This window comes from Nansenia antarctica, assembly GCF_963989245.1.
Source record: "Nansenia antarctica genome assembly, chromosome: 7".
NCBI lineage: Eukaryota > Metazoa > Chordata > Actinopteri > Argentiniformes > Microstomatidae > Nansenia > Nansenia antarctica.
Window position 1 is genome coordinate 10,357,245 of NC_137677.1, and position 12,575 is coordinate 10,369,819.

At 43.9% G+C, this 12,575-nt stretch overlaps 1 protein-coding gene across 1 annotated transcript in view; it reads left to right on the plus strand.

The window, feature by feature from the left end:
- The first annotated feature begins 10,215 nt into the window (after positions 1 to 10,215).
- rgs5a (regulator of G protein signaling 5a) overlaps positions 10,216 to 12,575 on the plus strand; it is a 9,506-nt gene continuing 7,146 nt past the window's right edge. The window contains exons 1-2 of the mRNA XM_080536267.1: positions 10,216 to 10,332; positions 11,599 to 11,712. Of these exons, the coding sequence (XP_080392393.1) occupies positions 10,289 to 10,332; positions 11,599 to 11,712 (158 nt within the window). The 5' untranslated portion in view covers positions 10,216 to 10,288. The remainder of the gene's footprint in view (positions 10,333 to 11,598; positions 11,713 to 12,575) is intronic.

Sequence of the window (12,575 nt, forward strand, 5' to 3'; positions counted from 1 at the left end):
TTCCACTACCGTACCGTACCGTGTGAGCCCGGTTTGTTTTGCTTTCTCCACTGCCAACCGAGCCGTACCGGTACCAAGTACCCGTGCCGCTTTTAGTTCCGCTTCGAGAGGGGTAGCGAAAGGTACTTTGTGCCAGGCTGTGTGTGACGTGTGACGCTGCAGACTGTTGACTGGTCAGTGGAAATCGTCACAACATCATCATCCCATTTCGCTCCCGGAAAATGTCATTTACTTTTTCTGTAATTACTTATTAATAAAGGATAACAATTATGATAACCATCTTATTATCTTAGTTTAATGTCATTTCAATGCATCATAGAACTTTTATTGCGATGTTCTGTGCCTATGCTAGACCGTTCCACAGTCCAGCGCGCTTCATCATCCCCCTTCTAAAACTGCCATCCCCCCTTTTCATCCCTTATGTCGTTTTATCAATGAACATGTTATTACTGTTATTTCAACATTTAAGCCTCTATAGTTCCCTGTAATTTCCATGGAATCCTAAACTGTGCTGACCAGGCATTTTCGCCGTTCACACATGAGGCAAATCCCGGCAGATTCCCGTGTTGCTCCCTTTCACACATGTCGGTGATTCCCTGGTTGCGCGATCTACTAGAACTACTAGATCTACTAGAACTGAAAGCGGCAAGTAACAGGTACGTAACATCCATATGCTGTATGAATAAAGACTACCAGCAAGACACCGGAGCACTCGTATCTATAACAAACGCGGAAATTGTATGTATCGTATTGTATCTAACGTTACTTATGTTTTAAGGCTGATCTGTGCATGATAGTGCTGCATTTTGACATAATTCTTTTCGCATTTCCCCCCGTTGAGCTATATAGCGGCACTTATTAAAGTGAAGTGCTCATGACACTTAACTCCTCCTACTGTCCCAGCTCGCTCCAGGTCTGTTGTGTATAATGGAGAAGCGTATCCTACCCGTACCATACCGTACTTTCAAATACGTGCCGTACCGAGCCCTACCGGTCTGGTCAATGGAAAAGCGCCATAAGCAGGCACCCATAGGCACCACTTTCACTCAGACCCCCCCCCCTGTTCTGGGTGGAACCCTACACGACAGAATAGATACTTATAGGATGTGTCTATGTCTACAAATGCTAGGGGGCCATAGCCCTCTGGTATTCCCAAAACATCCAGGGCATCCAGCTGACATTCCACTGTGACCCCCCCCCCCCCCAGGAGTGGACATCCTCTCCCCAGCCTGGCCACACCTCTCCCTGCCCAAGGATCTGGACCTCCCACATCTCCTCTTCTCTTCTCTCCAACCCCCCCCCACCCCCACCCCCATCAAATACTTTCCATAATGTTTTGGCAACGTGACACGTTATTGTTATCATAACAAGTGCGAGAGAGAGAGAGACAGAGAGATGGAGAGACGAGGAGATGAATTAACTGTGGGTGTTACTACAGATCATCCAATAAAGAGCAGGAGATAAGACACAGACAGAGACAGATGGAGAGAGAGAGAGAAAGAGAGAGAGAGAGAGAGAGAGAGAGAGAGAGAGGCAGAGAGAGAGGCAGAGAGAGAGGCAGAGAGAGAGAGAGAGGCAGAGAGAGAAGGAGAGAGAGAGAGGCAGAGAGAGAGAGAGAGCAAGAAAAAGAGAGAAGAGAGGCAACTGCATGTTACACTCAAAGCGTGGGAAATGTCTTGTTGCCTGTCCCTAGCGTAAAGGGAAAACGGTGCTATCCACTGACCCTGGGCTCCATGGGGTTTAGATGCTCTGTCCTCGTGGATCACAGAAGGCCCAGAGAGATGCTGCTCTACTGTAAGGGTGTATATCTGTCCCATCATCCTCCACCGCATCAGACGCCATCACGTTCAACTATCTTATGCATGTATGACATCTGCACAAGGGAGGCAGTTATTTCAATCCTACAGTTTCAAGTTTCAAGTGTTATTGTTACGTCACATTACACAAGTGTAAGAGAGTTAAATTGTTTAGCCCAGTTCACATCTAGGATTCGCAATGTGACGCAACTCGAGATGGCATCCCCCCTGAAATAAAAACGGTCAAAATCATCCCCCTTCTAAAACTGCCATCCCCCATTTCTATCCGTTATGTCATTTTATCAATGAACGTGGTACAATAAACTGCTATTTCAACATTTAGTTTTGAGCATATTGAGTAAAACACTGAGGGGGAGGGGGCACGCACACATGCAATGACAGTGGGGATGCTAAAATTGTCCCCATATGATAAAATCCACCGTCAACTCTGATTTCCTTTTACAACTTGAGTACTGCGTACAGTACAGGACAGTACTACACAGGACAGTACAGTATGATCAGGGTTTCATTCCATGACCTCCTGCATGTAAGTCTACAGTGCAAGCAGGTGTTTTGTGCTATGAAGGTTCACATGCCTAAAAAAATCGAATGTAAATGCATAAGCTTGCCATAACTGTTATTGTTAAAGACGGCCCTAGTCGTGTTCCAGTATGAATCAGTATGATACACCACATCAGTGGATATATTCCTGGTTAAACCATTATGTGACACGTTCTAATGCTTCGGTCCTCATGTCGGGATCCGATGTAATGATCAGACTTTTCTTTCGAAAAATGTCTGTGTTGTTAAAAATCAATGACACACTCGCTAGTCAACTAACACAGCCTGTTTTGTGAGCCTGCTAACAATGTAAAGTAGTGTTGTAGTTAACTAGGTAGCAGTGGGGGATTACTCACCGAATCCATTGCGTTGCAGTGTTTTGGCTTGACTAGCGAGTTTGTGTTGTGATTCTCAACGACGTTGTTCCAACATTGTGTTTCAAAAGAAAAGTCAACATTTTGATAGCTTGCCGACATACGGACCAAATGATCAGACTGTGTCACATGTATGTTTCATAATCATAATAATAATACATCATATATAATATATACTGTATATAATAATAAACATACATTATATAGTGCTTTTCTAGACACTCAAAGACGCTTTACAAACTGAAAAGATTGAGTAGTAATAATAAACAGAAACAAAAGGTAAATAGAAGAAAGTATAGGGGCCAAATTAAGGTAGTGCTGGGGACACATGGGAAGGGGAGGGGGAGAGGGTTAACTGGTGAAGGCGAGCTTGAAGAGGTGGGTTTTGAGGGCCTGTTTAAATGTTGGGCCTGTCTGATGTGGTTGGGGAGGGCGTTCCAGAGGGACGGGGCTGCAGCTGAAAAGGCCCTATCACCCCAGGTCCGGAGCTTGGTCCTGGTGGTCTTGAGGGTGGTTTGGTCATCAGACCTGAGGCAACGGGAGGGGCCTTCTGACGTGTGGAGGGGGACGAGGTCGGCAAGGTAGGAGGGGGCCAGATTGTTGATAGGTAGTATTGATTATGAACCTGTTTCCCTTAGCGTTCACCCACTTCACAGCAGCAGTATTTGATGACTTGAGATGCCCCAGGAGTGTGACCTCATCAGAACTGAACTTAAGGAGCGGAACACTCGGATTCATACGCCTCTTTCATGTCCTCTTCATCCCCACTCTCCTACCCCGTGTCCCAGTGTGAAATTGACTGACCAAATGTATTCCATTCACCCATCACAGACGGAACCGCTAATATGAAGGCGGAACGAGAGACTGATGCATTCTGGGCATCGGTAGAGTAAAGCTGTTTTGTGAAAACAGAGGATTGTTGTTGTTGTTGTTGTTGACCTCTCTGACATCATTCTCAGAGTTCTTAGCATTCCGCTCCACGCTTGCACTCACGTACGCTTTAAAAACATAGCTGTCAGGTCTAATCCCCTCGCTTCTGACACCACGCTTGACGCTCAGAGTGCTTGACGTGTGTGCGCATTTAGACGTCTTCGTAATGGAGACCGGTACTTCTCTATAATAGGTCTGAGAGAGCAGCGCATTAGACGTCTTTGTTATTCGAGAACCGGTACTTCTCTATAATAGGTCTGAGAGAGCACCTGGTTTTGAAGTCTTGAAGCCCAAACAGGGGATGGAACCTTCCTTCCTGAGAGAGGGGGAATGGACTGCTGGATCTGCTGTTGTCATGCTGTTGGAATTACTGGCCCTGCTTCTCAGGTCAGGCTTTGTTCTTTTCTAACCCCCAAAATACACATCTGTTGGATCTCTCTGAGGGCTTGACATAGTATAACCCTGAATCCATCAATTTAGTCATTCAATATCGATTCAAAATGTATTTGTATCCGATTGAATAATTATGCTCTGGGGAGCTCCTGGTGTTCTATTCTATTGATCCTATTTTAGGTAAATCAATTGAACCTAACCCTCTTTAGTCCAATCTCCGTTGAATGCGTTTCTCAGTGCAATAAGCCCCCCTTTGTGTCAGCCAGCCAAATGCTATAGATTACTGTTAGGTCCCGTAGTCTAGAGGCTATTTAGATTTCCCACCATAGGACTGTTACACAGGAAGCCGCGCATAGTCTTCCGTTCCCTGGCCGTCTCCGGGATCGCACACACGCGGTCACCTCAAACGGCAGCGAAGTTCCATAACGTCTGAGAGTCAGTGTCATGTTTGGTTTGGCCGTCCGTTTATCACACGGTTATCACACGAATTAAAAGCTTAGGGGTATGTCGAGGGGTATTGAGTTCATCCGACATTGACGTGGAACTCCCCTGATTATCGTCGGATCAAAATATTTGGTTATGGATATTTCACATGTGTTGCGGATTGTATCCGACGCATGTTACTTTCCTAACAATAAGATAGAGTACTGTACACGTAGTTATGGGACATGATTGCAGTCGCAATCAGCAGCACTACAGCAAAAGAAAATTGGTGGGCATCCACTGTATGTCTGTGTTCCCCAGACATGCTATTTTTGAATGAGAGCCAACCCGTCGCCGCCCTGAACAAACAGATCAGTAGCTAATGATATCTCCAAACACCAGCCAATAGACACCGTTTTAGACAGACAATAACTTCTAGACAGACAACCCCGGGTGGATAATAAATGTTTCGCCCCCCCCCCAAAAGACGATTCATTTATTTCTCTAGGAAACAAATGAGAAAGACTCCTTCTTTTTATTTATTGTCTTTTATCCCTCCGCTAGCTCCATTCAGCTAGCTGCGCGATAGAGAAAAGACGTCGGAATTCAAAAGCAAATAATTTGCGCCCCGTTTCTTGTCTCATCTCACCCTTTGTTAAGCGGCGGGGATTCGCCGGAAAAGCTTTGCAAATAAACCGTCTTTAAGTAAGCAATTAAGATTCCTGTGGGAAATACGCTTTCATTTCCTCTCTCCCCTGGCCTACCATACAGGCCCTGAGAAACAGGACACCTTCACATGCATCCAGCACGGCCTACCCCCGCCGCCGGGGGTCAACTCCAGTTAGAGACAGCTTACAAGTGCGGAGATAAGCAGCGAGACGACCTCCTCAGCGGTCCGTAATTGATTTCATCGGCCAGTGAGACGACATCCTCTATTGGTACGCCATGATTGCTTTTTTGATGATTGCCCAAACTCAGGACTCAGTGTATGATTAGAACCCTGAGCAGAGGAAGTCATTCAATAGCAATAATGATCACGAATCAATGGCCCATTTCCCCTGGAACACAAAAACACATTTTTTTACCATTCACAGGGTGGATCTCAGAGATCTAGGTTCCCCAGCTATCAAAGCGCAAACTCGGGTCAGCGTGTCCAGGGACCACTACTGCATCCTACCGCCTGTTTAGCACGGCCTCCTGCCGCTGACCTTTACTCAGAGGGAAGTGAGACGTCAGAAGGCCAGTCTGAGAGCTGCGGAGCCCAGGAGTCATTATAGAGGATTATCCCGGGATCGGTGTTCTTTGGTATTTGTGGAGAAATGGCCCGTTGAGATTAGACTCGCCTTCCTGTTTGGAAAACCCATCTGGCAGCGCGAAGCCTACTTTATTTTCTCCCCTGGAAATGAGCGATTACGACAAATGCCACGGCTTAATGCGCATAAACGCCACAATAACAACAACCGTAATTAATATGAAATGGCGATAGGAGAGATTTGAATGAGAATGTCCATATTAGGAGAAAGGTCTTGTGTTGGGAAAACAGATAGCAAAGTGTTTTTCCTGGTCAGAGCTGTGAGGAGTGAGCTGACTCCAATTGTTTCCCGAAAGTATCCACACACGTGTTCTGTCTGCTTTGTTGTTATATCATTGGGACAACATTTGACCGACATCAAACAGCCGTAACTGTGAAGCTGTAATGTAACGTCGACAATCCAGTGTAATGGACTGTATATTGACAATGCTTATTGATAATAGATAAGCAGTTTGAATGCAAACTCATATGAAGTGGGACCAAAATACCCTCCTTGAAGTTTGACCAGCTTGCCAACTCATATCTCACCCTCCCTCCGGCCCATGGCAGTCCCGTGCGTGTGCAGATGAAGGTTAAGGCATCACAGCCATCGAGCGTAAGTGGTGGTGTTTTATTGGCAGTGCAGTCATCGGGCAATTACACCTAAGCTAAGCATAGAGCGTATGTGCATCAAGCAAACAAACCAACCCAGCTGCCAACTGGCTCTGGTTTATTTGAACAACATCGGAAACGACCGCCTCTGGCCCTGAGTACACATCCGCCAAATACTTTTTACCCCTACTCACTGAACTAGGGCTTCCAGTTAATGCGATAATCCAAACAAAAGCTTTTGGGGGTTTGTGTGTTTTTATTGTCTCTGATCCGCTACCTCTGATGCTGCAGCTCTAAGCACACAAACATAGATTATTTTGATAAGCTGCCAGTAAGGTAGAAGAAAGGTTACCCTCGGCCTTGCCTCGCCTGCAGCTAAGGTTGATTGGTTCCTCTACTACCGCTGCTATAAAGCTGCATTACTGTAAATGGGCGGTGGTACATGAAGGAAAATGGATTGTGCAAGATGTGATGGAGATAAACCATGTGGTCTGGCAGCTCTTTCTGGTTCACTTCATAACATGAACAAACGTTTCTCGGTTCCGTCTCCACTCCGCGTTTGCTCTCCCCTAAACCTTTCTAAACGTCTAAAAACTGACAGCATCGATGTGCTGTGAGTGGAGTTCTGCTGATGGATGCCCCCCCCCCCCCCCTTGGCATCACGGCCAAATCCAATAATAAACAGCTCTGAGGCAACAGAGTTAACGAGCCTCAACGAACGTGGTCAAAATAGAAATTCAATGGTCTTTGTTAAATATCACTGGAGTGAAAACACTGTTATCAAGAAAGTTTGATATTTCAGTAGAACAATGTAAGCCTGGTGTTTACGTAACTGGTGTGGTCCCACATTGTCTGGGTTCTGAATGGGCACCCTCTATGGTACAGGATAGAAACTCCTGGAATACTCGTTATACCGTAGCACGACTAGCACCAGTAAATCCTTTTCCATCACCCAAAGAATGTGATTGTTTTAGTTGCAGGTCTTGGACCATATTCAGAGATGCTCCTTTTTCTCGCGCGTTAGCCGAACGAAGAGCTTTTTTTTCCTTCTTTGTCCCAAGAATGTTGCTGCTGTAAGAGGATTGGATTGTATGCACTGTTCTGTAATGGATCTTTTGTTTACCTGTTCTCTGCATAGAATAGTGCACAATTGCAATTTTCCATGCTTGTTCGTGATTTGTTCTTGTCCTCTCACCCCTTGTCTGTGTTGAACCTAAGAGGATTCTCCATGGCTGAGGATTTTCAGGGGATGTTCACTTTCACTGTACAGCACAAACACCTCAAACTCGCCACAAGTCTCACTTGATGAATCATACCATGAGGGTAAAGGCATCAATTTATATCACTGATAAAAGTATCAGTATTTAAGCGAGCTACAGTTTCGTCTTTGGTCCTCTGTGGCAATGGAAGTCGCTTTGGATAAAAGTGTCAACTAAATGACACATATTATTATGATGAGAATTGATGAAGGATGAAGGCCTAGGTGCCAACAACATTCTCCATCAAACTGAGTCATTGTTTTATCCGTTTCAGCCCAAATTTTGTGTGACAGCCGCAACATTTCATCAGCTTTATTGAGCTGCCGTCCTTAGATTGAGTAAGATTAGTCAAATGAGAATCCTGCCAAATGTGTTGCCGATAACACCAGATATGTATGATTAATGGGATACTGCAAAAATGTTCAAAAAATTCTTTTTTTTGTTAATGAAGTTATTTATCTAACAAAAAATCTTGAGCTCAAACTTGACCCTTATCCGGAAGTTAATGTACTCTGTCTTTGCATCGTCTGCAAAATAATAAGGGGTCGTGCCCTTGGCAACAGGCATTAACTTCCATTTGATCGGTTGCTGATCACTATATAAAATCAGTATATGATAATAATGAGAACATCTGCATAAAATCTAGTGATCATGGCACAATTAGGCGTAATATAGTATAAACAGAAATATAATATCATATTTATCTTCCCTTAGGACTTTGTTTGTAATGGATTTTCATCAGGTCACAAGAAAAGGTTGGGAATGTTTTTAATTGTGAATCGTTACTGCTCACAGGCTGGCACTGACTAGCCTACAAGACATGAAAAAAGCATTCATTGCGTATGATTTACGATTACTTATAGCTGGCGAGCCATCTAGTTATTGTTTGCTTACAATGCTTTGTTTGCATTCTGATCGCATAATGGGAGCAGTTTGGTTTTGTTTGTCAAGTAGTGAGCCTAAGCTATCTATCTCTCTATTTATCTATCTTTCTTTCTTTCTTTCTTTTTTTCTTTCTTTCTTGTAGCCTAATCTTTCGTACCTTGATCTCGGTGTCTGCGTTTCATAGCCTTCTCCACCGACATTGTCCCTCGAAAGTAATGGGCCATTTTTAAAAGCTAAATATAACACGTTTTGCTTTACACTATTCAAGCTACTGTGTGTGTCATAAATGCTTTGATGACATTTATAGGCATAATACCATAACTCCAGTGCGGTGAACAACAGTAACTTCACTTTGAAGTGCAGCAAAACAAAAGGCAGAGTAGCGTAACTCGATGTGAACATTCCGGAGTGCAGCGAAAACAAGGACAAAGAACCTTGACTGATGTTACGGGATTCTGCCTTGGCTTCTCTAGGGCTTTGGAAGTTACAGCAAAGACAACCCACTATTTTCTCCAAAAAAACAACAAAATTGACTCAAGATATTTGTCCCCACGATAAAGCAGATCTTTAATGCTCCAAAAATCCCAAAACTCATTATTGACCAACATTTACAAAGCGACTGCCTTTCGCCTTTGCACAGCAGTATAGGGTTCAAGTCCAAACCTGTTTGTCCACCGGGACTTACATATCATGATCATTCAGTGGACAAATATCCAAGCATAAAACCTTAACTGTCCTCTACAGGGGAGGCTAGTAGAGGTAGACATTGAAAAATGGCTTGTTGTAAATGCATGGAATGGAATCAGGAATGGTATCAATTACAATGAGCCCGTTCTCCACTATCTGCCTCCCCTGGTCCTCTGGATTTCGGATGGTTGGCTCTTGGATGGTTTGTAACATTTGTCACACCAGTGTTTCCTGTCTAATCATGCTTTTCATGTTGAATAGTGATTGTCATTATTCCAACAATTATTGACATTCTGTATCAAGAAGTTATGACCTCCTGATGTCTTAGAAGAAAAGGTCACTGAAACCTAACCCCCCACTGTTTTCTACACTGCTTTCTACACTGTTTTCTACATTGCTTTGGCATTTTACTTCCTCTCTCCTGAAAGGCTGCACACAGGATATCAGTGGCCACAAACAAACCCTATTTATAGCCAATGATGGTTGGTTTCTGTAATGGTTTAAATAAGTTTCAGGAATGAGTCGCACACACACTGATTCTGCACTAACTCTGATACTCCAGACCTTCCAGAGGACATCATTCAAATGTCGTATGTCCTATGTTAATTGAATGTACAATATCACTTTTTAGGCCCTGAATCAAGTCCGGAGATCTCTGTTTTATGCTGACAACCTGATGGAGTAGGTACTGTATGTAGAAGTGTGCCCCCTAACCACTGATAAATGGTCAGATATTGTTTTCTTTTCCTCCAATGGTTTCTGGTCAGGGCTTTAGATAGGGTAATCTGATCCTGGGGTAATCAGATCTGTGGTCCGGTGTATGTTGAACTTCAAGGCGTCCGGCTGCTCTCCCAGAGGACCGCTTTCTCCCCCACCAGACCCAGGCTGCTCTCTCTGCTGGTGCTCTGCAGACCTCCCCCTTTGATTGGCTTAGCTTCTGGCCCAGGGCCAATGAGCTCTGTGTATATAACTCCCCAAGTGCTGAAAGACGAACTCAGAATCAAACAAGACTCTAAAACTTTGCGGTGATTACATTGGATTCACTTTTCAACATCAGGAACTAAGAACTTTGGGAAAATGTGTAGAGGATTAGCGGCCCTGCCCCAAACATGTCTGCATAGGTGAGATATCATCACTTCTGCTCTATGATCTGAGTGCATCTGTCTCTCCAACTCTCGTCTGATAGATGACATGATGATATATCACATTATAGATAGTAAAAAGTATTTCTTTGACCTTTTATAAAGCATTAACGGGTTCCTAAGGTTCCTAAGGTGTTCCTATTAGAATATGCCCTCTGTGATTGTATGTTTAATCTTGTTGTTGTGTATTGTCTGTTTTTGTTGTTGTGGATTATACTGCATTTGTATTGCAGTTACTTTTTTAGTCATTTAATAATGTTGCTTTTTTGGGGAAGAAGTTGAGAAAGTATTTTAGTCTACTGTCCGAGTTCTGATGTTGTCCAGTCCCCTTAAAAAAGGTGTGTTGCATGTCTTGGTGACTGTATTGTATTATTACACTCTAGACTCTAGACTCATCCATAAGTCCATAAGGCAAGACAAAAATGTTTAAAAGTAGTAGATGTTCTGTTATCTACTCTTGGCATTGGCCGTGAACTTACCAAGCAAAGTAACATACTAAGTCTATTTGTTTGGATTCCACAGGTGGACAATAATTTTTTACCAAAACTATTCTTAATAATTAAATCGTTTATGATAAAGTTTATTGAAGTAAGTAGCAAATGATTAAGCCCTTTGAGCTGCAACGTTTGCAGGAAAAGTGCTAAACAAATAAAAGTTATTATCATTATTATTATTATTGGATCTTTAAGTCTAGACTAGTTCCATCCTCGGCTCAGAGAGAACAGTGTTGATCATGTTACCAGTGTGTTGGGTTGTAGTGTAGTCAGTCCATTGATCCCAGAGTAACAGGATCAATACAACTAATAAAGAAGGCTCCACTACACGCACACTTCATAATAAACTATTGATCAGAGTTTGTTTTGTTTTCTGAGAAAAAAAGAAAAAAAGGAATGCTCTCGCTGTAGGCTTTGTTGTGTTCTGTTTAGGTGTAGTTAAGTGAAGTACTTTTTTTTCTTTTCCTTTTCATCATTCTCTTGTTTGATTTAGATACATCCATTTCAAGTTCCAACCACGTTCTCATTTTGTTGAAATCAGCTTGTTTCCCCTATTCCTGTTTACTTTGAGACGGTTCCATGGCTGCTAATTTAATTACCAATGAATCCGATTAATCGAGTGCCCAAACTAGAATCTTTGGAATCAAACCATGACGTGGGGTCGTGGGGTCATCTTCATACAGTGCCTTGTCAAACAGACACAGCCTCACAGGACTGCTAATGTACGTTCCGTCTTTGTCTCTTCCCTCAGGGCCAAAGAGATCAAGACTAAGTTGGGGACTCTGCTCCTGAAGCCAGAGAATGCCATTGACCTGATCATCCCCTACCAGGAGAAGCCAGAAAAGAAGCCAGAGAAGCTTCAGAAGTGAGTACGCTGTCCTCCGCCAGTTCAGCTCAGTCTCTCAGACACACACACTCACACACACGCACACACACACATGCACTCACGCGTGCACACACACATACACACACACACGCACACTCTAGGAGAGTTGCATTTCCCAATCCCAGGTCATGAATTATTTCCAAAACACAGTTTGAAACACCACATCTAGGAGGACCCCCGCTTACCTGAGCATCATATACTGTAGTCCTGGAATGACACAACGTGTTTCTACACTGTATGTAACATTAACGATTGAACAGATCAGAGAGAGAGAGAGAGCTGGAGAGAGAGAGGGGGGGGGAGAGAGAGAGAGAGAGAGAGAGAGAGAGAGAGAGAGAGGGAGGGAGAGAGAGAGAGAGAGTGAGAGAGACAGGCAGACAGACAGACAGACAGACAGACAGACAGACAGACAGACAGACAGACAGACAGAGAACGAGAGACACAGAGAGAGAGACACAGAGAGAGAGACACAGAGAGAGAGAGAGACACAGAGAGAGAGAGAGAGAGAAAGAGAGAGAGAGAGAGACACAGAGAGAGAGAGACACAGAGAGAGAGAGAGAGAAAGAGAGAGAGAGTGAGAGAGACAGACAGACAGAGAGACAGAGAGAGAGAGAGAGAGAGAGACAGAGAGAGAGAGAGAGAGAGAGAGAGAGAGAGAGAGAGAGAATGAGATGGGGGACAGAGAAAAGGAGTATGTACTTGTACCAGAGTAGTCCAGTATATCTCCATGAGTCAGTGGATGTGAGCGTGAGCCTGGTGATTGACGGCGGAGTGTGGGCAGAGATCAGCCGGGATCAGATCGGAGATCAAAGGCTTGGCAACATCCCAGTCCCTGGTGCTGA